Here is a 26,509-nt window from a genome sequence, read left to right on the forward strand (position 1 = left end):
ATGAAGTTTGATAAGAAGACAGGACAGATCAGGTACGAGGCATGGCCAAACAAGCAAACTGACCAGCCACTCATTCTTCCATGTTTGTTCCTCCTCAAACCACCTTACTCCTTTTTATTTCCTGCCTTTAGTTTCTTTCCTACGCATCCTGTAATTCTTGGACAATCTGCAAATACTTTTCCTAGCATTCCCAAGGAAATAAAACAGCTACGACTCAGCATCTGAACTTCAGGAAATGCTCACTGTGTGAGGGTGACTGTTCACTGGCACAAGTTTCCCAGAGAAGTGATGTACTCTCCATCCCTGGAGATTTTCAGAAGCCATCTGGACATGGTCCAGGGCAAACGGGCTCAACCACTCTGCGTTTCTGTGCAGGCGGATTTGTCAGGTGGACAGTCACACTGCCTAGGAGCATTTGCAACATCCAGCTTGTGGGAAAACTTGTGAGGACAAAGAAATGCAAGTGAATAGCAAAGAGATCCATAGATCCATCTATCCTGCCTTTTTTTCCTTGAGGAATGATCTCTGTTTTGTTGTGTGGGTTTTTTTTGTTGTTTGGTTTTTTTTTTTTGTTTTTTTTTTTGGTTTGTTTGTTTGTTTGGTTGGTTGGTTGGTTTTTTTCCTTATACCCCCATCTTCCCCCTGGCTCCTTTTTCATTTCCGTCAACACTTAACATAGTAGAGGAATCTTGGCATGTATAACTGTTTTGGTTTTCAGTAGTTTTGGTTCTTTTTTTCTTTTCACATTAATCAGGCCAAAGTTTGATGTTTTCTAGGAAGGGAAAAAAAAGAAAAGGATTGTACACTAGTGATGTGAATTTGAAGCAGTGTTTATAGCAATATGTATCTGGCATAACTGTTAGAGTTTCTGTAACAGGGGCTGCAGGTCTGCACTGGGGAGGAAGGGGCCATGAAGAAAGTGCATCAGCCTTAGGGCAGGAGACACACAGAGGGGACTCCTGAGGAGGAGACCTGGGGTTGCAGACACACTTTTGGAAGGAGATGCTTCTGAAGGGACTGTGGCCTGTGGGGGACACACACTGGGGCAGGCACAGCCCTGAGGGACTGTGGCCAGCAGATGACCACACTGGGACAGCAGTGCTGGGAAGCATAAAGCAGCTTGGTGGTTCTATGGAAAGGAAAGCTCTGTATGCTAGTTATTGTTCTGAACAGTACTTAAAATTCATGTATGTGTGGGAGGCAAAACTGTCTGGGTTTTAGTAGTGGTGAACTGCAGGAATGGCCTGTGTGGGAGAGGACTATGAAGTGCCCTATACCAGTCACAATTGCTTCCAGACAGCTCAAAAACTGATGGAAGATCTATTTTAATGTATATTCTCACATTTTTCTTTGATTAGATTCCCAGTTCCCCAGCTGCTAATGACCAGAAAGTACAGAATTGACTTGCAGTTTATTCCTGCTGTCTTTGGGTCTACAGGTGCTTTGTTGTGTGACAGGTTTTCTAGCATTTACACGGCAGCCCTGCACTTCCTACGGCATCACGTGCTCACTTCATTCACGTCACTCATTACCTGAGCCAGTGAGAGCTGCACACCTTCTCTGACATCAATAACTCATACAAATGTATATAAACATGCAAGAGAAAACACCCGTAAGCTGTACCTTATCATCAACAGTTCTATGACTCATTAGATTTAATTACTTCATCTGAGCAGTCTTAGCTCTCAGTCAAGTACAGGCAATTTCAAACGGTGTGTTTGGCAAGAAGACTCAGTGCAGACACAGAACCACAAACTCCAAACAGCTGCAGAACGCTGAGTTTCTTTAAGCTTACAATGGCACCCTGGAAGAGACCGCATAGAGTTGCACTGTTAATCTTGATCACAGGTTTTGTATGTTATCTCGTGCACTTATTCCAAGATCAAAGAAAAGGGAGATGTGATTCCTTGGAAGTTAATCCTCGATCTCTGAACCCAGATATCATCATTCAAAGACTGGATCATTTGGATGGGAAAATGTATAACCTCTGTAAGTAAAATGCCATGCTGCTTAACTTTTTGAGGATTAGGTATCTAGATTTCCTGAAGGACGCAATAACAGATAGTAGTGATAATGTTTGTTTAGATTCCCCTGGACGCAATTGATTTTTTCTTTTTCTTGCAGTCTTGAAAAATATTTGTTAGTTTCTCTACTTGCACAAGAAAAACTAAAGTCTTTCATGATCATCATGGTTTTTTGCATATTAGACCTTGAACTCTTTTAGAAGTGGTAAGCAATTTTTAGGTCATTGTACCAGCCTACTAACCTCAGGTGGCTATTGTTCTTGTCATTATTTTGTTTGCTATGAAATGCTACCTTTAAGAGAAACAGCCTCCTCTGCGTGGGTGAGCAACAACAGGACCTGTGACTCAGTCGTTTGCCTTTGTGGACCTTGAGCATAGACACAAGAGAGTTTCAGTTTGTGCCAACTGCCTTTTGTCCTCTCGCTAGACACCAGGAAGACAAAGACTTACAGAGAGTCTTCCACCATCTTTGTTAGGCCCTCTCATAAGAAGTTTACATACATCAGTAAGTCACCCCCTGTCCCCAGGCCTTGTCAGGCTTATCTTGTATAAGAGGTGCTCCAGTCTCGTAATCATCTTAGTGGTTCTTTGTAGGATTTGCTCCAGTATGTCCATGTGTCTTTTATACTGAGGATCCCGGAAGTGGACACAGCACTCCAGGTGTGTCCTCACTGGTTCTGAGTAGAGGGGAAAGATCACCTCCCTCGACCCGCTCCTTCTAACGCAGCCCAGGGTACCTTTTGTCCTTTGTCATGAGAGTGCACTGTTGGCTCATGTTCAACTTGGTGTCCACCAGGATCTCCAGGTCCTTTTCTACAAAACTGCTTTTCAGCCGGTGCTGGTCCATGGGGTTGTTCCTCCCCAGGTGCAGGACTTTGCACCTGCCTATGTTGAACTTCATGAGGTTCCTGTTGGCCCATTTCTTAAGACTTTTGAGGTCCCTCTGAATGGCAGCAGAACTCTCTGGTGTGTCAGCCACTCACACTTTGGTACCACAGGCAGACATGACGAAGGTGCACTGTGCCCCATTTTCAAGGTCTCTAGTAACAAGAATAGTGTAGCCAGCAGGTCTAGGGAAGTGATAGTCCTTCTGGTGAGGCCCCACCTTGGATCGTCTATTCAGTTTTGGGCCCCTCACTACAAGAAAGACACTGAGTTCAGAGGAGGGCAACAAAGCTGGTGAAGAGTCTGGAACACAAGTCTGATGAGGAGTGGCTGAGGGAACTGGAGCTGTTTAGCCTGGAGAAAAGGAGGCTGAGGGGGGACCTCATCACTCTTTGCAAATACCTGAAAGAAGGTTGTAGCATGGAGCGTGTTGGTCTCTTCTCCCAAGTAGCAAGTGATAGGATGAGAGGAAATGGCATCAAGTTGCACGAGGAAAGGTTTAGATTAGATATTAGGAAAAATTTCTTCACAGAAAGGGTTGTGAAGCACTGGAACAGACTGCCCAGGGAAGTGGTGAAGTCACCATCCCTGAAGGGGTTTAGAAGATGTAGAGATGAGGCTCTTAGGGACAGGATTTAGTGCTAGATTTAGGTTATGGTTGGACTCTATGGTCTTAAGGGTCTCTTGCAAATAAAATGATTCTATGATTCTATATTAAAACAGTGTTGGAACCCATATTGAGCCCTGGGGTACACCACTAGTGGCTGGTCTCCATCTGGACTTTATGCCACTGATTACAACCTTCTGATCCGGGCAGTTCAATCCCCCTTGCTATCCACTTACCTAGTGCATGCTTCCTCAACTTGTGCAGGAGGATATTGTGAGAGGAAGCATCAGACTTTAAACAACATCCATTCCTATTCCCTTATTCACCAAGACAGTAATTTAACTCTAGTAAGCTTTAACTCTACAAGTTTTTCTGTGCCATTTTTGTAAGGCACAGTTCAGTATTGTGAACTTAACAAGACCTTGAGAGATCAGTATTTATGTGTTCAAAGGTTTCTAATAGAGCAGAAATCAAAAATGGCAATAAAGTTTTCAAAAGATGATGCAAAGGGCTTATTTCTTGTATTTACCTTCAAGAAAAATATGTCCTAAACAACCTCACACAAGCTCTGTGCATTTTATTTGTGGCACAATATTGTGAACCTAACAACACTCTAAGAGGTCAGGGTTCACCTTATTCAAAGGCTTCAAAACAGAAAACAAAATATTCCAGTAAGCTTATTAGAGGAGATGGCAAAGGGCTCATTTACTGTATTCACCCTAAAGATAAATATAGTAACAACCTGACTTAGATGGGAATCCCATCTAATCCCATAAGATTAATGTAACTCAAGCACAACATCATGGAAATTACTTGGGCCTGATTTAACAATCTGCGTGTTGCCTCTACTCTCGGGCTTCTCCACTGGTTCCAGTGCAGTGTCCCTTGCTCTGTGCTCATGCAGTTGAGAGCAAAATCTGATTCAGGGTATTGTGAAATGTGATTAAAAACTGTCCTCGTGTCAGAGGGAGGCTCTGATGCTACTCTTATGTGAATATCAGTTTAGTTGTAACTTCGTGGTTTTCTTGAACTGCAGTTTATAAGGAGAATTTGGCTCAGTTATGATGATGGAGAGTGTTCTCACTTGCTGTTATAGTCAATCTTTTTCTTATTTTCAATCAGCAAAATCAGTGGAAGCATTACACGAAAATATAAAACAAATAGAATATGATCTGAAGCTGCAAGATAACTCCAAGACTGAAGTACGCCAAGCTGGCAATGCAAAGGGGGAAAAGAAGATTGTACACCGTTTGCTCTACCCAGACTCATTTTTGTTCAAACGCTGGGGTACAGATTTAAGGGAAGAGGAGCAAACTGTTGCACAGAATCTGTTCATAAAATATGGGTATAATGTTTATCTCAGTGACCGGCTACCTCTGGATCGACCTATCAGAGACACCAGATCTCCCAGGTACAGTATAAGCCCTCTCTACATCCACAAGAAGACATGAAATTAAAATTTCTCTCTGCTTCCATCTCAAGTTATTAGAGTCTGAGAATTAATTACTTGAAAAATATAGTGGGGTAAGCATCTAAAGGATTAAGATGTAAGTAAGCATTACACTTTATAAGAGGAAGCCTAAGGGATTTTTCTAGGAATCAGTTGGTTCTCAAAGCCAATAGATAATGTTTTTTAAGCAGACCAGTGGTATTATGGGAGCTGGCATAAGTAATCATACAAATCCTCATAAGGAACCAGTATCTGTTAAAAAAATGAACTTTTTTTTTCTGCTAGTATGATAAGACAATTTACTGCAAACTGGGTGTGAATTAACAACATTGTACTTGGGAAAAGGGGAGCTGTCTTACTGGCAGCCCTCTGGAACATGCAAAGAGCAGGTTATGCAACTGGTTCCTCATTGTACTGCTTCGAAGCAGCTGGTTCCACCTAGGGCAGACAGTAATATTTTGCCCTTGAGTGCAGTTGTCCTCTGGGTCTTGGATCAAGCCTCAGCTCTGGTACATAATGACAGTTTGCACATGTTTCTCAGTTCCTAGTGTCTGAAGTAGTGTGAGGGCTGTATAGCAGCTTCCAGAGTGAGTTTCAGGGGGACTTCCTGTGCAGCATATCTTTGGATGCTCAAGCAGAAGGTGTGGAGTTGTGTGAGGGCATAAAGTGGTGATTCAGTCACAGATCCTCCTGAGGCAGCTCCAAGCTGAATGATCCCTACTCTGCTGTGGGATCATTTTGGAGAGAACTGCTTGGAGCAGTCACCGCAGAGGTGGCTGGAGCATTATTAGCCTGTGTGGTGCCAAAGGGTGGCTTGCAGTGCCTGGTGCTCTTTTGCCTCTCTATGAAGATATATTTGCACAGGCAGCCTTTTGCAGATATCCATGCAGGCTCTCGAACTAATGGGTAATGAATCTAATGGAGGAACTCCCACAAAAACGCATTCAATTCATGCACAATTGCCATAGGAGAGATCTACTTTGAGCATGAGCTTGCCTCCCAGAGAGCTACATTATGCAGCTACAGAACTCAGGTAGTCTGAGTATTGCTTTCCTGAGTATGTTTCAAAGGGGAAGGAACGATCAGTCCAATAATCCAGCTATACTCTCTTGTCTTCCCTAGAGGGAGTTAGTGCTCAGCACTAATGAAGAAGACCCAGTCCTCACCATCTGCCTGGTGGCCAGGATGTTAATTAGCAGACCTGATAAATATCCCAAATACATACTTTAAAAAAAATTATGATGTAGTCAGGTTTACTTCAGTACTGGAAACAATTTGTTCTGGAGTAGCATGGAGCTCCACAAGGCCTGATTTACTCTGTAAGAAGGATTTTTGAAGCTTTTTAAAGAACTTTTGAAGAGATTCTTTGTCCAAGGGAATCCTTCTCCCATGGCAGTTAAGTATAGCTAGACCTACATTGCTGCTCTTCATTGCACATACAAAAGCATTATTGTCTAATTTGCTTTTGTCTGCTGTCAAGTTTGGCTATTGTCACATAAATGCAAAAACCATTTGCATCGTAAGTGCAAAAAGCCAAATCTCTCACATGTCCACTACCTTGTAAGTTGATCACCCCGGCTTAGTCAACTGTATTCTTTATTTTCAATTTTTATAAGCATTTTGGATTGAGAAACAGTAATTATTCTTCCTTATTGTTTTAGCAGAAATTTTAACTTTACCCAAATGGTTTATATACATACATAACACAACTCAAATGAATAATTAAACTTAGATTTGAGAATTCCTTTTTTTTATCACTCATGCTGTTTTTCACTAGATGTTTTAAGCCCAACATCCTAATTCTGCCTTCTTGCAGCTACCTTGCTCTCTGAGTTTCTTTAGAAACTGTACTAAAGTTGTTCTTCTTTTACAGCTGTAAAACGAAAAAATATCCAAAAGACCTTCCAACACTCAGTGTTGTACTTATATTTCTGAATGAAGCACTGTCAATCATCTTACGTGCAATTACTAGTATAATTAAGCGAACGCCTTCGCATTTATTGAAAGAAATCATCCTGGTAGATGATTACAGTTCAAATGGTAAGTGAAGAGAAGGCATGGAGTCTGGGTAATTTATGCCTCTAGTGTGTTAAATGGCTATTGGTGGCCTTTTGAGTGCACCCAGAGTAGACCACTCAAAATTAAGAAGTAAATTGAGTACAGGAAAAACACAAAACAAAACCCAAACCCAAACAAAACAAAACCCAACATTCCAACCAAAAAACATCTCCAAACCTTAACAGTCTGAAAAAAAAAAAAGGCAGCTAATAAGGAACAGGATGATGCTTTGCAAGTATTTGAAAAGGTTAAAAATTGAAGTGAGGGAGTATTTATCACAACTGGCTCATCAGGTACAGAACCAAATTAGGAGTATGCCAAGAAAACTATCTCTGTAGGTGTCTAAAATAACTCTTCAAAGAGTAGTATCTTGGGTTGTGGAAACTACTCATAGAGGAGGAAGTGGGTGCATCATTGTTCTAAAAATTGAGCTGAACAAAGCATTGTAAAATCACCTATAAGAAACAGTCCTGACCCTGATCTTAAGGGTGCTCTGTTTGATTTCTCCTGTTCCCAGGGCATCGTAGCTACTAGAAAAACATGTTAGTCTGAGCAGAGCAAGAGTTTAAGTGGATTTCCAAAATGATACTAAGAGATCCCAACTTTCTACTCCTTTTCTCTGACGCTATTGTGTTCTTTGATGAGGAAGTTGGCATACCTACAGCTCTTATAGAAGCATTTCACATTTTCAGGGTTTATTTTCTCTTTTCATTTCCATATGGTAGAAGATACATACAGAAATCACTGCACTAACATAGCTGTTTTGTTGCTGTTATGGCACATGTCTAAAGTTTCTACATTCTGATGTATTTTTGTACAATTTAGAAGCCACACAATAATGTTATATGTAAAGGAAATTTAGGTAGTCAAATGAATGCTTGGAATGGAAGCTGTTTTAAAAAATAAGCCTCTTGAATTCATGAGTACCTGAATAATTTTATCTGTTCTGTTAGAAAGAGGAAACCAATTTTTGATCTGGAATTGGGAGAAGTTGGAAAGCCATTACCAACATGATCTTCTCTATTTCCTAATATTGATTAACTTTTTTTTTTTTTTTAAAAATCATTAAAATGTGGTTTTAGATGATCTGAAAGAACCTTTGGAAACACACATCAAAAATTACAATACAAAGCATCCTGGACTGCTGAAGATCATCAGACATCAGAAAAGACAAGGCCTAACACAAGCTCGGATTTCTGGCTGGGAGGCATCAACCGCAGATATTGTTGCAATTTTAGATGCCCATGTTGAAGTGAACATGGAATGGTAAGACTATGAAGGCTGGAGAGTTTCTGACGTGGGGAGAGGGAGGTGGGCAAGGAGTATAACTTTGTAGCTGGGCCAGATGTCCCATGTGTGGTTCTCCTTTCTGACTTGCCACATGTTAATTGACAGCCACAAAATCATTTATTTCTGAGAGGAAAGGGGATACAATTGTTTGAAATAAACACCAAAGCAGACAAGTAGCAGAGTAAGCTGTTTAGTGAAGAAGAAGAGATAAATGCCGACTTTCTCTGTATACTTATTTCACTGCTTCATGCAGTGAAAAAACGTAAGAATTATGCAGGTTGTTTAGTTGCATAACAGCAACTTTGGACCTTTATAAGTGTGTTAGGCAGCCATAATACCGAATGACTTTAAAATGGTTTGGTTCTTATTACAGTTTTGACTCATGTTTATTTACTGTTATCTGCTAGTTTAATAGCGCAGGTTCTATAGCTCTATAGGACTCTTTGCAAAGAGAGACAAACAAGCATCTGATGATGGGTATTCATGTTCTGTTAAGTAGTGATGTCTGTGGTACTGTTTTGTGTGAAATCTCTATGTTCTCTCTCCTCTGGGTTGTTGAATTCACAGGCTATTGCCTATTTGTCTTGCTTTCTGGGAGCTGTTACAATCTTAAAAGTAATACTGAAATCCTTTAGTTGTGGCTTTCAGTACTCAATGGGATAGGTTTGGCTGTTGAGACTACGTAGGGAGAGACAAGGTGACTTCCTCTAGGCTTAACAGTGATTGAGGTTCAGCAAAAAGATTCCCTCTATTGGAGTCCAATACTCTCTGAGTGGGTTCTTTTAGATATTCTACATGGAGAAGGTTTAACATTTTCATTCATACTTTACTTGTTTGAAGATGTTTGACATTACACAAGGTTTTGGTTTATAAAAGTAATACAGTAATATGCTGAAATCACAACACAAGCACAATATAGCAATTGTAGTATACCACTGAACTGTAATATAAATATGATTCACATTACCGTTCTCTATATGTTCACCATCAAGATGCTGGACATCCCTAGTTGCTGGGAAGGAACATATGGGTTGAATCCAGCTCAAGCACATTGCTCTCTTCAAAATTCATTTTGCTGGCTGTTCAGTTTTCATACTCTATGTTGGGCTGTGTCACATATAAACTTCTCCCATGTTGGTCGAGCTGACTCAGGATGATAATTTCTGCTGACTATTTTAGGAAGGCCTTGTACATAAGCAGTTCCTCCACTTAACTGATATTACCATTTATCTAACACAAAGACTGCCTTCCAGTTCTCTTGGTGTTGGGATAAGTTCAGCTTCCTTTATGATAGCTGTGGCCACTCCCTACATTCTTCTCTGAACTTTATGAGTATGTTGTCCTTGCCTGTTTTCTCTGAGCCTTCTTCCGTCATAGGTATTCATTGACTGGTCACACCCTTTCCCTCATACAGCAGCCATGCCATCAAGACACAGAGGAAAGAGGGTGAATGATCAAGCTCAGGGCACCTCTCAGGGTTTCCTTCCCTTCCTTTTCCTTTCCTTCTTGTCTCTTCATGCAGAGAGTGAAGACTTCCTAGAACCTGCAGGAGGCAGACCCAGGCAGCAATTAACCCAGAAAATTAACTGCGGAACTTATGGTTAGCATGATTAATGACAATAAAAATACAAGAGTTGCCTAATGGAAGATAGAATTGATCCATGGCATTAGTAATTTGGGCTACTAACACTCCAAGACTGACATATAACTTTTTGTAGAGACCAAAGTCAATGACTTAAGTAAACTAGCTAACCCAGTTTTAGAAACAGGTGGTAAAGTTTAGTACTGTTCATTAGATTTTCACTTTTTAAAGCTGAATGGACTCTGTTTCTAATAGACTCTGTTTCTTAATTTTGGTAGGGCAGAACCTATTTTGTCTCGAATAAAAGAAGATCGCACTGTTATAGTATCGCCAGTATTTGACAATGTTCGTTTTGATGACTTTAAGCTTATTCAGTATTCAGTAGCTGCAGACGGATTTGACTGGGCACTCTGGTGCCTTTATGAAGCTCTACCAGATGAATGGTACGCTCTTAAAGATGAAACAGCTCCAGTTCGGTAAGTATGAACAAAATCTGAGAGTGGACCAAGATACATGATATCCAATGTAGAGCTAGCAGAGGGAACAAGATGTTTCACAGGTGGTGGGATAGATACCTGCAAAGCACATTATACCTGAATAGTTGGTTTGGAAGTGCGGGTTCTTTAGCAGCTCTGAAAATCTCAGTACAGCAGTTGCAGGGCTGTATTACAGGATCTGCCTTGTGCTGATCCTTCTGTCAGATTTTCAGGCAATCCCTGAGCCTTTGATTTTTCTATCCTATTTTCATTAAGTAGGAGTGTGGTACTAATATTTATTAACTCTACAAGATGAACTGCGGCCCCTCTCCATGCTTGCCCAACAATATGGTGTGAATCTCACAACTTTGTTGGACAATTGCATGTCTGTGAGAACTCACATGTGTTCAAGTTGTGCAGTTCTTTCTTTGGAGGTGTTGGAGTGGCAGATGATTGTAGTAATCTTGGCAGCCCTTTTCAATCCTTATCACTTCTGTATCACAAGCAAGAAAACGATGTGAACACAACACACACAGCTTTTATATCTAAAGTGACCCCTTACTGCTAGGCTTGGGATCCACTTTGTGAGTACCTGGTGGCAGCCAGCAGAGGTTAACCCACCATTCTTATTTGTGTAAAGGTCTTTAAAATTTACTGTGTAGATCCTGAGGAGGAAAGACACCATGGAAACATTTGGAAATAATGTACTGTCTTTTTCAGATGAGATCACAGATTTCTTCATTTGGATACTACTACACCTGGTAGCCAAACATTCAGATAGGACTGCACAGATACCTAAATAAACAACTATGGGTGAAATTGGCACCTGTATGTGTTAAAAACATTATACAGTGAGCGTTGATAGTTTGGGCAGGAGAATGGAATGAAAGCAAGCCAAATGTAGGTTAAAGAATGTTCTGTGAGGAGGTGTCCACAATTCTTAGACCAGACAAAACAGAAGCAGATTTAGTCATAGAGAATGGGGACACCAAAAGAGCACCAAATCCCCTCTCAGTTCCCTTCTCCCCACCTCTAGAGTTCATCCACAGTGGAGCTGGTCCTGCCATACGATTGTCTCATCTCTCTTTCCAAACCTCAATTGACAGTGACTCCACAATACCTCTTGGCAATGGGCTTTAGTGTTTAAGTTTACTTAATGTTAGGTAAAATTGTATAACATCCAACCTAATTCTTCCTTGCTGCAGCTTAATCTGATTTTTTTCTTCTCTTGAATGTAGGAAAATTGTTGTTACATCTCCTCTCAAAATAGGTCTATTTCTTAAAAAAATACTTGATCATGCTTTTTAGACCATTGATCAGCTGTCTTCTGGATTCTTTAATGCTGATCCACATGTTGTTCTCAATTAAATATGTTACTCTCTCTTGGATACAACTGGAATCCTTCTGGAAGTTCAAGATGTGACTGATGGCTAATTGATTTTACTTCATTTCCATCATTGTTGTTTCATTCTAATTTTACTTGTTTGGTTCTCCAGAAGCCCATCTATAATGGGGATTCTTGCTGCAGACAGGAAATTTCTGGGTGAGATTGGTGTACTGGATGGTGGAATGCACATCTATGGAGGAGAAAATGTGGAACTTGGACTGAGGGTAAGCCTATTTTTTCACCTTTTTCGCAAAGATAATGAAAATTAGTATGTGATTTTGTTTGAAAGCACTCAGGCCATTGGTTATTGTTCAAAGCATGGGTTAATAGTTCAGAACAACTCTGTTTTGTTTTGGGTACCAGATGGAAGTGACAGATTTCCAAAGGTGTTTATGGCTCACCAGCAAGATTTTGTTGATATTTCTTAATTATTTTGTCTCCTGTAAAAATTTAAGATATATGTTGCTTGGCTCAGCAGAAGAATGAAATCAAGTTAGATGCCATTCTGCATTAGGAAAAACCAAAAACACAAGACCAGAAAGAGGTCTGTCTGCCCTAGAAAGTCATGTGTTTTTCAGCTTTGAATGTCTTCAAATCAAGAGGCTTTTTTTTGGGGGGGGGGTGGGCAGGTGGGGGATAGTTTTATCTGGAGTGTCTTTAGTTATTAGAGAACATAAGAGAAAGCACCAAAAATTCTACTGATGAGTATTTTTCAAAAGTAACCATGATTGGATATACTCTAGAAGACCTGAGAAGAAAAAAATGAACTTAATGCTTATCTGTATAAAGAAGAGAAAGGGTGGTAGATGGTAGGATATGAGAATTATAAACCTGTTAGCAAGACTTAAATATCTAGGACAAAGGGCTTGGTTCTCTTTTTTTGTAAATAAAAGACTCTGTAAACTAGAGGTCCTTGAAAGAAGTCAGCAACCAGTTTCAAAATGACCATGAGGAGGAGGCACTTCATTCTTCCAGTAGCAGACCAGACAGTTGAGGAGCAGAGCTCCTCCCAAAGGGTATTGAGGGTCTTAAAAGCTTGTAGTCATTTTGGGGGGAGACTGAACTGCTACAGAAGAAAAACCTACTCAGAGTTAGTAAACAAAAGTGAATCACAGGAATATGCACGAAGTCCTCTGACATTAAAATAATTGGGGGCTGAGAGAGGTAACATACGTACTTGTCTTGTTCTTAACCTTCCCCAGGACTAAATTTGCAGTCACTGCACTATACAGAATACTAGGCAAGAAGGACTGTGGGTCTAGTATGGGCATTTTCTCATGTTTTTATAGATTTTTCTTTTTTGTTCTGCTATCTACTAGTAAGCACATAAAAGATAATACAGACAATATACATTTGTCTGAGCAAATAATGTAAAAAAAGACCATTTTTTTTTTTCTTTCTATAACAAGGGAGCATGCTTTGTGAAAAGTGGAAGACACCACACTGAGTCATGTTGATATACTAACTTGGGTTAATACCATATTGGAGATTTTGGCACATTTTTCCATTATTTGTGGTGGTCGTGGCCACAGACTCCGTGCTTCAGATTCTATCTGAGACTGAAATGTCACATGTTGTCACTTCATGTTTTGCAAGGCAGGTTGTGAATTAATATTTCAGTTCTGTTGCTTGAAAAAAAAAATTTACACTTCTTTCTTTATTGCCCTACATCATTCACAGTACTGGCAATGTATGTTTAGTCTGTAAACGTTTATACAAATGCCAAAAGTGAAAACAACGGAGAGTTGGTTCAGTTAAAATACAAAACTGCTCTGAAAATTTATTGTAAAAATAGCTTTAAAGGTCTCTGTTTATTTCTATTGTGAAGTTTTCTTGTGTCATATATGCTTGTTTAGCATGTAAGCAGCCTCTCATGTTTTTCTTTAGCCAGCTGTCAGTCTGGAAAAATTTAAAGTGAGCATATGAAAGGAAGTCTGTAGTAAATGATGGAGCATTGTGTGGTGATCCCTAAATTAGGACAATAAATCTGCATTGTGCAGTGCCATGTGGACTTTGCAGCTTGAGTTCAGTTCTGCATAGCTGTTTACCTTTTGAAGAGCTTCCACACTTACACTGGTTCATGTATTGTCAGGTTAGGTGTGTTTGTTCTGAAGCTTTGGTAGTTTTGAAACGTTGGTTGTGGCCTGCCTAGGTATGTCTTTGAATTCCATACATGTGTTTTCCAGGAATCCTCTGGGTTTCTCTTTCCCTTGAATTCTCCCTAGTTTTTAAGATCTTGCAGAACCAGCTTTGTTCTTGGCATGTCCCAGGCAATGTCACCGCTTCTGAAGGATTCAGGCCCATAAGCCCCACAGTATTTAGCAGTCTAGCTCCTAGTAAGAACTTTTGGAGGTATGTTCCAATTTTCCTTGGTGCCTCTATGCCAATTGATCTGAGCGCCTTATCCAGGAAACTGGTGAGTCGTTTTGTCAATGGTGATGCCAAAGATAAAGAAGAAAGAACATGCCTCTATTTTCCTGGACCTGTGACAGGGTTACACACAGTAGGAATGAAAAGTATTGAAGAATTATTTTTGTTCACTGAAGCCAGGAAATAGAATTTTGAATGTTGAGGTTATGGCAGTTCATCTAGTGAAGGAGTGTGGGGGAGCAGAAATGGAAGCACTTTAACAGAAAGTGCAAAAAGTTTGAATAAATAGGCAACTTTACCTCAAATTCTTTCTTCTTGACCTAGGCCTGGCAGTGTGGAGGTAAAATAGAAGTGCTGCCCTGTTCAAGAATCGCTCATTTGGAAAGAGCTCACAAGCCTTACTTGCCGGACTTAAGCCCTGCAGTGCAACGCAACGCTTTGCGGGCAGCCGAAGTGTGGATGGATGACTACAAGTACATGGTTTACTTTGCATGGAATCTTCCAATTGAGGTGACAGTGTTTCTCTGTGTTTCCAATTGGAATCCAAAATCTAAAAGTCGTCAAATAAGAGCATGTGCTCACACGAAAAGAGGGATACTGTGAAAAAAAAAAAATATATATATTTTAACAATTATTGATATCAACAGCACTCAAAAGCCATTATCATAGACATGTTCCTCTTAGGTTCAGACCAAGAGCTGATGTCTAACTTGAAGAACACAAAATTAAACTATTTAACATGTATTATAACTTTTTTTAAGGAAATATTTTACTTGGAATATTCAAAATCTTGCACAAAAGAGCATGTGCCTAGTGATCTGGGTGTCCCTGAATATCTTTTAAATAAGCAAACTTGAACTTTAAATATAGTGTTCAATTAGTCTTCATCACATACCCAAAAACATTTATTAAGTGAGCTCTGCAGCCCTAAGTTTTGCTTTTGTTTTTGTTTGTTTGTTTGTTTGTTTTGTTTGGTTGGTTTTTGTTTTGTTGTTGTTGTTTTGTTTTTGTTTTTTCCCTGCAAGAAAAGGGGAAAACCTTATAGCATCCTTAGGAGGTTGAAAAATGGTAATACCAGGAAACTGAGAACTTTTCATTAATAATAATAACCTAAGCCCTTTTAATTACAGGCTTTTTTTCTCCTTTTGATTAATTTCAGTACTTCTGCATATGGTTTTCATTTTTCTCTAGCACAAACTGTTGAAGATACTGGAAATGTGAGACCAGATCTTTTGAGTATTTATAACTTCAGTCAATTAAAAAAAACCCACAAATGTGTGAATTTTCCCAGCCTGCACCTCAGTGCAAAAGAAGAATAGCCTACCACCTCCTTGTGGTTTTTTGAATAGATATTAAACAAATTTAAATACATAGTAATATAGCATAAGTAAAAACTTCAGAATAATCCACTTTCCTTCCCCATTAATTACATTTTACTGTAAGTATTTGGAAGTTTTCATCTGAAAAATGTTAGTCATCAAATACTAAGCCATTGGTAGGAACACAGTATCAATTCTATCATGAAATGAAACTTGAGTATAACTTGTTCATCTTTAATGACCCCTTTTCTCTGGGATGTACGAATCTATTTGAAAACATGAACCTCACTTATTGAGGTCACAGACTGCATTTTCCTGAACTGCTTAAACACAGGGTGTAAGCTCCTGTTCAACTGATTTCTGTCAAATTTTCCTGCTGGAGCTATTACGCTTTGCCTAAGAAGTTGCACAGTCTTGGAAACAATAGTTTGAATCTTCATTGATCCCATATGAGATGAGCATCACAGTCAACAGTCTATTGATTGTTAAGGTTGTTCATAAGCTCTGTCTTATTTTTCACTTTGGGCTAGCCATATCTACCTTAGATGTTCTTTATATTTACAAAGTCGTAACATGTTAGTTTTTCCAGTACTTCACTGGGACCTCCAGGCAAATGTGTTCTGAAATTTAAAAATTCTACAGGTTCTTTTAATGAACCTTTAAATATATTTTTATGTTTTGAATAGACATAGTGTTCTGAAATTTTACATATTGCTCTTGCAGAATCCTGGAATAGACTTTGGAGATGTTTCTTCCAGAAAAGAGCTAAGGAAAAAACTGAAATGTAAAGGCTTTGACTGGTACATTAAAAATGTTTACCCAAATTTAATACCTCTTCCCAACATTGTTGGCTATGGAATAGTAAGTGTTGAATCTGTTTATTTGAAATACAGAAAAACTAATTATCTCTACTGTTATGGAATTGTTGTGGACACTGTTTTGCTGATTATATGTTTTTCTAGACTTTTACATGTTTTTCTAGACACTGAAGCTTTCTAAAATCTTTTTCATATTAGTTATCAGTCTGGAATTTCTAAACTGTGGTTATTGTATATGTAATGATGAGAGCACAACAGTAGTTTGGGACAGTGCTTAACATGCATCTTTTTACTGCATGCAAAACTCGTATATTGACCAACAAGAATGGATCAGTATCTTCTTGTAAGGACCTGAATTTTTCAATGGAGTATATGGATTTTTTTTTTTTCCTGCAGAGATTAGGAGGATAATTTGGAAAGAACGCAGATATTAATCAAGATAGCATGTAAACATTGGAAGTCAGGCCACTGTTTGCAAGAGAGAACTAATCACCCAGGCTTCAGTAGCTTCTCAGTATAGGTATGCATTTTCTAGACCCAAGCTTGCATACCTTGCTGGAGCTCGGCTGTGATAGTCACCTGTTTGGAGCTGCCTGGTGACTTCTGAACGTGGTGCTGCATGACATGATGTCAATGAGTCTTTGGACCTGAGGTTTGCTTTTGATTTGTGCTGTGATCAATTATTTCTACAAAGTTAATCTGAGATTTTTTTTTCTAAACCCATATTGTATCTTTCACTTCAGGATTTGATGCAGGGCTCTCAAGATGGTTTCTAAAAATAGCAGTGAGGAGATGAAAACTGGATTGCTGTTCCTCGTGGTAAATTTCCTGTTTTATTCTGCAGATGAAAAATACATTGAAAGAAGACATCTGTCTTGATCAGGGCCCTGTCCCTGGAAACACACCAATTATGCATACCTGTCATGCATATACACCACAGGTAATAAAAGCAACTAATCAGATCTTCACATATGAGCTGTTGTTAACTGTTCCTTTCAAACATCCTCAGGGCCATAAAAAGCATCAAAACTATTACCTCCATGCTATCCAAAAAGCAATATTAACCTTTATTTCATTGAATTCTGCTCCCCAATGCAAATGGCAGCAGAGCAGATTCCCGTGGAGATCTAAGAGCATTAAACTAAGGCTTTTGGTTTAGCCTTGCCAAAAAGATGTGAGACCTTTTGTTGATACTGATTGATCTTGCTGATTAAGAGAAGATCAGTGGGGTGAATGGGAGAGAGGTGGAGCTCTTCCTCACTGCCCATCCTTTCAGTAGGAGGGAAGCTAAGTGTTACTATTCAATTGTAAGCATCTTGTTTTTTTTTCATTGGAAAGCAGAAGGATGTTGCATAGGGTCAAATTCATCCTGGTTTAATTACTGATAGGTCAGTGAATGCTGGTGCTATACAGGTGTTACCTCTCAGTATCAGTTTTGGAACTGTCTACTGTCATCTGCTGACAAGATTTCCCTGGTATCTCAATTCACTGACAGCGGTGTTGCTTTGCCTTTCAGCACATCTTTTATCACAGCACTGGAGAATTGTATGTGGGAGGTTTACGTGCCCGACGGAATACAGTTGATAGATGCCTAATAGACCCAGGGAATGGGGACTTGCCAGTTTTAGAGCAATGCGACACAGCTATGAATAAAAGCCTGAACCTACACTGGGATTTTAAACAGGTAGATGGATTTCTATATCCCCACATTTCAATAAGCTCTCCCATTATATTGAATCCTTAGACACTTTCCTTGCAAAGCAGTTTGGGTCTGACTAATGTTACGTCAACTGCAAGATTTACAGGTGCCACTGCAAGAGCTATGGTGAAGTTGATTGAGTCTTCAAGAGTGTGTGATATTAAAAACAAGGCGATGGTCACACAACTGAAGCTGACTGAGTTACCAGAATTTAACTTATTCTCACTTTCTGTCTGAACCACAGCCACTTATTTGTACTCCAGCTGTCTGTCAGTCTTGATAGAATCAGCTGATTTGAGCCTTTTACTTGACGGTTTGAGTCTTTTAGTTTTTAGCTGGGCTGACTAAAAACCTTCACTTGCTCAGTTATCACAGTTCAGCTAACGGGCCGGGGATGTTCAAGCCCTGGTGCCTCTGTCGCTTTTGACAGTCTGAATACACATTGTGAAGTCTTTCCACTGTCCACCATCTATTTCCCAGCCTCCTCATAGGACCTGTTGGTCTTAGGGAGAAAGTGGGCTGATGCCTTGTCCTGCCCACTCTCTGGTGTAATCTTCTGTGCCAGCATCTGAGTATGGAAATCCTTGTTGGGGATCAGGTTCAGCCTTTCAGAAACTCAGTTTATGGTTGGTGATTAGAGCCTTCAAGCCATGTTCACTTCATTTGTGCAGGATTTATGCCAGCCGATGTAGACATACTTAAGGTCTGAAGTGATACTTTTGTATTCTGTATTCAGTGCCTCTGAATACAGAATACAATAATACTAGCTTAGTCAGATAGTCTAAAACAGATTCTGCTGTGCTGCTGGGGCAGGATAAACAGGCAGCAATGAAAATGATGGAGGTAGATGCAAAAGGAAGCCATAGAGCTTCTCCCCTCTCAGGCATTTCAAACCTTATTAGCTTTATGTAATTAATATTTAATTAATTTTATGTGTAATGCATAGGCCTTCTTACTGTGTCTCTCAGTGAAAAATTAAGCAGTGGTTGAGAGCAGAGGAGTTTCAGTCATGTGCATCAAATAATATAGACCTACATGGTCTGCAGAAATTCCACTTGTGAGCTTTTTTTCATCCTTAGTCTGGTCTGTAACCACAAAGCTTAGAAAAAATCGCAGGTATGTTTCTGGAAGATTTAGACTCACCTCAAAAGTAAACTTTCATCGAGCATTGTCATAGTGAATCAACTGACTGCCTGAAGGAGCTGGTTAAGATCCTGTTTGTTCTGGAGTCCAACAGCTTATGAAAATCCTCATTTCCAATGTGATGTGTTGACTTAATCACACCCCACGCAATAGCTGGTGATGCAATATCAACTTAGAGATAAGAGACAAATATGTTACTAGCTCTTTCAAAACAGGATACAGTCTTAAAATTTACTATAATTATTTTTTTGAACTGTAAAAAATCCCAAAGACTGCGCAAAAAACAACCACCACTCACCCTTTCCTCTAGCTCCAACAAAACAGACACAAAATTAACCTCCATATATATTTCAATATGCCTTGGAGAGTTCCATAAGCTGTCACATGTCATTAGCCTGAGGAAAATGCAACATTTTTCTTTCAGATTTGTGACCTACTAGTTTTTCTCAAACACATTAGTAGAGGCCAAGAGAATTGCTTCCTGACTGAACACTATTTTATAAGCCTTCAGCTTCTCTCATACTTCCTCTCTTTTTGCAGGGATCAGCCATAATCAACAAGAGCACTAAAAGATGCCTCGAAATCACAGCAGATGATTCAGTTTCATACAGACCTGTAATGCGGAAGTGCACAGGGCAAAGGTGGAATATCCAACACACGGTGAAGGACTGGGGAAAGACAAAAGACTGGAACAGAAGTCACAGCACCCAAAGCATTGACTAGAGGATGACTTTACTTGAAATTTGCTGTGTTAGTAATGCAGCACTGAAAGCAATAATCTCAAGGGGGTTTTTACACAGGTTGTTCCAATGTATTCATTATTGCAAGAGGTAGGAGCTACTCATGGAAAGGAGAAAGTTTGTCTCATTAAATTCTTGGGGCATTACCCTCCCTGAGTTTCCTCAGTTAGGAGAGGGATTGTCTTTGCTCTCTTTTCTTGTTACCAGAGAGAAGCAATGATGTCTGAGAGTGTTTCAACCTACTAAAGTTCCTCCTGTTGTCCTTTACAAGTGCCTTTCTCTGCTCATTAATGAAAGACTAGCGTAAGGTCTCTAACTTTCTAACTTTGTCATCTCAGTTAGATATGAAAATTCAGAAGAAATGAAAGTGGGTCTCACTTCCCGAGCTTATCTTAGGCTGAACTGGATCATTGTTCTTGTCTTAGGTCATAGAGGTAATGCAAAGTCAAGATGTGCTTATACTAGTGGCTGAAATGAAATACATCCTGTTCTTTTGTCCCTATACATTATCTAGACATATCTCAGTTTCAAAGTCAAGGTGTGCTTATGCTAGTGGCTGAAATGAAATACATCCTGTTCTTTTGTCCCTATACATTATCTAGACATATCTCAGTTCCTCGGTGAAGCTTATTGGATTCAACAGTATGCCACACTAAGGCTGTTTCATGTTTACCTATGTTAAGCTGGTTTGTGCCAGCCAGCTGACAGTGTGCATAAAGTCACTTTGGAAACAACAGGATTCAGTGATTTCCACAAACTAATACAAGACCAATGCAATAGCATATATCTGTCAAAGAAATTGAGTAAAATATGACATGAATTGCTAATGGGAGGCAACTTCCAGGTAGACATGATATGAGTTAATGACTTAATTAGATGACACTGGCTGTCCTACATCTTAGAGTAACCACTCCTAGAATCTACGTTTATTTGTTAAAGGGAACTCCTCTAAAATAAACTAAATCTAAATAGAAAGTGTATTCAGGGTTTGTTTGAAAAATTGTTTAAATATCATTCAATGTGACTTGTGTTTAACTTCCTAATTTCTCTGTAAATTTTATGTGAACTATTTGACCCTGATATTCAGGATTGAAATTGGACAAGGTCTTCTTACAGGACAGTCTTTGGTCCTTAGGGTTTGTTTTGTTTTGTTTAGTTTTTAGGGTTTTTTTGTTTATTTGTTTTGTTTTGTTTTTTGGTCTTTGTTTTTGTTTGTGTGGGGTTTTTTTTGTTTTGTTTTGTTTTGTTTTTTTTAAATAACTTTCTTAAAAATGCCACATTTAAACCAGATTGAATTTGAACTACTGAAGTCAACTTTTATTCCCATATCCTGGGTCAAAGCCAAAAACACCAAAGAAAGTGGAATATGTGCTCTGGTGGTTTTCTGCATCTTCAACAGTGTGTCTTACCAAAGTCAAAGGATTAGTATTTTGGCAAGCACAATGAAGACAGAGGGAATTTTACCACTACAACTGAAACTATAATCTGCCCTTCTGGTGATGGTGAATAAAAGTAAGGCTTTCCTTCTTGGTTTTGTGCTCAAGCAAGCTTGGCTTTACTGCTTATGCAACAGGAATCCACCTTGGGAGGAAGAATTAGAAGAAGCAAAAACATTTTTTTCTTTACTGTCTGGTGGAATGGGGAGAATAGCCAGTTTGGAGACACGAACTGTGTAAGGGACTACCAATTGTCAGTCTCTCTAAAGCACTAAAGAGGTCTGTCTCCAGAGGACCAAACCATGTGTGGTGGTTAATGAAAAACCCCATTGCTTTAGTTCACTTTTTTTTCCCCCTGATTTTTCCCATCTCAATTTATGTCCTCATTTTCCTTCCTTTTTGTGAAATTAGCTCTTTTGAAGCATTAAGAGTATGTCTTATCAGTGAGGTACAGCCTTCTGCTTGCATTGAGAGCAATCCAGTCAGGATCAGTGAGCAACCTTTAACCAAATTATTATTTAATTTTTTTCTGTCTTATGTCAAATGCAAGAGTAGATTATTAGATACAGAAAAGTTTAGCAGAAAAGTAATAATTTTCAGAAAGTTAGATGATTTATTACTGTTTTCACCTATTTGTGACTATGCATGTCCATGTCATAGCACAATTTTTCCATTCTAACACAAGATAGAAGTAGCTCACTTTGTTCTCTGGTTTGGTTTAATATTCCTGGGCTTTATTCACCCTATTTAAGATTCTATATACCTGTTTTCCTGTCCACATTTTCCAGCACAGTGTGGGTTTTTTTGTTTGTTTGTTTTCCTACTAAGTAACCTATAAATGCATGATTTTTTAAATCTTCAGCAGACTGGGAGCCTGAGTTTTCCATTCTGCTGAGAGATTCAGGTGAGGTGAGGACACCCGCTGGATTGACAATTATTTGCCAGCACGGAGAGGACCAGAGGGTAAAGCTGCTCATAGTCAGTCACCCAGGAACCCTCAGAAAACCATGCAAGCCTGAAGACTGTCAATGAGATAGAGGGTCCATCAATCACACCAGGTGGATCAGAGTCATGCCTGGAAAGTTACCAGCTGTGTTTGTAATCTCAGATTAGATTTCAGGATGCTTTTACTGATTTTTGGCAGCCTTGTTGTTACTTCAAAGCATGATTTTCCATCTGTTCACTGAATTTACTTGCAGTCCCTGGTCCTCCCAACCTCTCCTCCCAGCCAAGGCAAAATGGTACCTTACAGAGTGTGTGTTTGCTTGCAAAATTCCCCAGAGATGTGCCATCTGTTGCTAGGTCCTCAAAGCAACAGTGATAATGGCAGTAGCTTTGAAACAAAACCATGTTTACTTGAGCCCTACTGTGGTGGACACACAGAGCTCTGAATTCAGTGTCATGATAACTGTTTGCTTTTAATGCTGTATGTATTTTTTTTATATTGGTTCAAAGGAGATTTGCAAAAATAGATCAGCTTTGTGTAGATTGTTTAGCAGAAATTCTCACTGTGTTATTTATGCAAGTGTTAGTATTCAAATCTAGGAACTGCATGGTGTAATGGCACACATACTGCAACTACTGCTTTTTGGGAAGAGTAGTTTCATAAAGGGGAAATACTTGTCTTACACAGACAACTTTGAAAAGGTATTGTCAATTCACCATATTTCAAGGAAAAGAAATGCAGCAATAGAGCTGTACACTGACAGCCACATCCACAAAAAAGGCTGAGACAAATATGTACAAACCAATGATGCAAGGAAGCTCTACATGAAAGCTGCCACACCACAGGTTTGCCCAGGTTTGCTTCTGCATCTTCTTTAGACTTTGAATTTCTGTGTGGCCACCATCTTTTTTTGTTGGGAGTGTGCATGTGCCATTAACCTGGATGGACAGAACCTGGCTCATTCTTCACCTTCTCTGGAAATGGTGCCTAGCATGTTCAGCTCAGTCTGCATCAAGCACCATGTTTCTAGGGCTTCCATACTTCTGGCATGCAAGTCCATTGATTTAAGTAATAGCATAGTGTGCTGCAATCTGCTGTATAATTGCACACTTAATTAGATTCACAGCTTGTTACCTATGTCACACTGTGACTAGGCTTGTTGCTTTTTAGGAGGGAAAAAATTTCTTCTGGTTATAACTTAGAAAAGCATCGTGAGGGTTGATTTTCTTCCTGGAGGTGTGAGTTCCTTTTAGAAGAACCCGTGGAACAGAATAAAACTCAAGTGATCACTGTTTATTAAATATCTGTGGTTAACACCTTCCAATTGAAAATATGCCTTTATGCTTACAAGGAAAAGGACCTGAGAATCAGACGATGATGACACACACACTCTTACTGCTGTGGGATAACCAGAGATATGAAATTTCAGTATGTGAGTTCTGGGGTAGCTGCCTGGTTGTGAGATCTTGCACTACACTGAGGTAGCTTAGATCTATACCCTTGAGGGATGAATTGTCGTCTTCGTCACGTGGGCAAATATGCTATTACTTGCTCTTCTACAGTATATCTCACTTCAAAGTATCTTCCTCAGGTACCTTAAATCTGCCTTAAAACTGTGCGTGCAACAGGCACTGCTTGTGTGTGTTGGTGAACATGTAATAGTATCAATTTAAGGTGGTTCTTCCAAAACAGTAGTATGTTTTGAAATGAAATATTGGTTCCTAAAGCATGAAAATGATTTTCACTGCTGCTTGTTGGATGGTCTTTGAAGTCTATAAAGGGAGTGCAAAAGAGGGCACGGCTCTCCAGAAATAGGAAACAAGAGTTCCCCTAGTCAATTTACCTTGTACTGGCAGCTACACGTAGAAGTTTAATGAAGCAAAGGCACTATGAATGTTCATTGCCATTACTTGTCTCATAATGTTGGGCAAAAGGTAAACTGTTAGTTTTGTAATTTGAGAGTTCCCTGATGCTTGAAGTTCAAATAAATTCATGTTCATATACAGTAAGTAAGCTGATGACTGTATGATAAATATGAAAATACATGATTATCTAGAGAAAATGAGTTTCATACATGTACCTTTGTTTTGAGGGTGCTGATTGGGACAGCCCATCACAAATGAGAAGTGAGTATACCTGCTCCCAAGCTGAAACACTCACCTTCCTTCCCTGCCTCCAGAAGAAAATAACAGTGAAAAATTTAATTGAAATCTGTACATGTGCATGTGAATGCAGGGAATGGTAGCCATTCTTCATGTGTTTGTTGTTTTTGGTTTTGTTTGTATTGTTTGTTTGTTTGTTTGTTTTGGGTTTTTTTTCCGCCCCTCTTTGTGGAAACATAAATTAATTGGAAATAAATAAGTCATTGTTTATGTAAAATGCAATTATACCTGCAGGACCAAAACAATTTTTCAGACAGTCCCTGCAATTTTCCTTGAATCCTATGGAAAGAGAGTTCATATAATCAGGCTGTGTGTGCTTTTGCTCCTCAGTGTCCATTGAACCTGCAGCAGATGTAACCTACAGATACAGAGGTCTTACAGTTAAAAGCCTTCAAGTTATGTGAAAACAAACAGTCAGGTAAAGAACAGGGAGAGATGTGCCTCAAATGAAGGTTTCACCCACCATAAACAACACAAGACAGATAACATGCACGTGTTACATCACCGTAAGGAAAACTACAGCCTACTTTACACCTCTCAGGTCCAATAAAGTCAAGCTAATGTTAAATTTAAATCAATAGGAAGCCAGTGTTTCTGCATTTTACTATTAATCAACATAACTTTGTTTATTTTTATTTTGTCTCTCCTGTATTTTTAACTCAGACCACTTTTTATTTACTTATACATCAGTATGCTGGAATAGATTGAAATCTGTATCCATGCTGAGCTTTTTCAGGCTTTTTATGCTTTAATTGTGGGACTTTATGACTTGGTGAAGGGCCACTTTCCACTGAGAGTGCTCTCTGTATGCTTTTAATTAAATCCTGGATAACACTGATTTTTAGAAACCACTAGGAAAAATACTGAGAAAGAAAAGTAGAAAATAATATTCAGCAAGAGTGTAACCAAGAAATACTGTCAGAGACATGTAGTGGACAAACTGGAGGAGATTTGCTGCCCTCTGCAGAATATTTGGGCTGCTTCTAATTAATTGTAACTGCCTTAAACACAGTTGGTGGTGAACCAGGAAATAGTTATTCCTCACTTTAAGAAATTTTAGGGGAGCATTGCAAGGTAAAAATGCCAGAAAGAATCTTTGCAAGCTTGGTATTTAAAGATTTTCTGCGAAAGAAAAAATTTAGAAAGATTGTTATTCATTAAAAATACTTCGCTCTACATTTAACATAACCCAAAATAAAATTATTCAAAACAAGTTAGTTCAAAATAAAACCGAAGCATTTAGTTCTAATCTGTCAAATCACACATTTTCCATTTGTTGAAATTCTCTTCTATTTTTTTCTTCCAAAACCAAGCAAAAAATGGCTGACTGCAAGAGATCTTTTATTTCACTATCGTTTCAGATCAGAATTTTTTGTTCAAAAAAAATCCCACAAAACCAACACTTTTGGCAAAGCTTTTCTAACCAGCTCTAGCACAAAATAGAATATTACCTTGGCAAATGTAACAGAAGTTTTCTTAAGTGTGGTACAGTAAATTACGGTCTACAATTTCTTTAACACCTCTATTTGTTAGGTATCATCATTCATCCCTCCTGAACTTGTTAGAATTCCGGTTCTGTCACCTCAGGTAAGATTAATCCAATAAACAATATTATCTTCTGTGATAAATTATTAGTTGGTTCAACACTATGTATGATTGCACATCGTATCCTATTATACAGATAAAAGTGTAACATTTGAGTTTTTAACAAGAATGTATTCCTAATGAAGTTTTTTTAATCATGAATCATACCAGCATCCATGGCATCATTGAGCTAGTTATTAAATATTTTTGCTACTGGCTTCAGTAACCAATGTCTAGAGAAATACCTTTAAGATAAGTTTTATCAAATGTTATCTCTCTCTCAGTCTTCTAGTTTTTCTTCCATTCTCTTTTCTGCATAATTATTCTTAGAACCCTTGAACACATTAAAAAGGAAAATAAGTAATTCTGTGAGAACTGTAAAAAGCTGTTTCTAGGTGCTGAAGATGACATGACATTTAATTTTCTGTTGCTATTATATAAAAAAGGGAAAACATATCTATAAATGGGAAAAAAATATATATATCAATGTAGCTATATAAAAAGGAGAAAATAAGGCTTGGAGGACTGTGATG

General features: G+C 38.9%; 1 protein-coding gene across 1 annotated transcript; it reads left to right on the top strand.

Annotated features, from left to right (window-relative positions):
* Nucleotides 1-19,831, top strand: GALNT8 (polypeptide N-acetylgalactosaminyltransferase 8; the record flags this gene model as incomplete). The annotated part of the gene is made up of 13 exons (XM_080340995.1): nucleotides 1-32; nucleotides 1,359-1,438; nucleotides 1,882-1,989; nucleotides 4,639-4,927; nucleotides 6,840-7,006; nucleotides 8,107-8,290; nucleotides 10,175-10,372; nucleotides 11,869-11,983; nucleotides 14,454-14,639; nucleotides 16,172-16,309; nucleotides 17,111-17,206; nucleotides 17,783-17,950; nucleotides 19,649-19,831. 13 exons carry the CDS (start codon nucleotides 1-3, stop codon nucleotides 19,829-19,831), a joined length of 1,944 nt encoding a protein of 647 aa, XP_080197121.1.
* Nucleotides 19,832-26,509: the final 6,678 nt, after the last annotated feature.

The sequence above is a fragment of the Nesoenas mayeri genome (assembly GCF_963082525.1).
Source record: "Nesoenas mayeri genome assembly, chromosome: 1".
NCBI classification, from domain to species: domain Eukaryota; kingdom Metazoa; phylum Chordata; class Aves; order Columbiformes; family Columbidae; genus Nesoenas; species Nesoenas mayeri.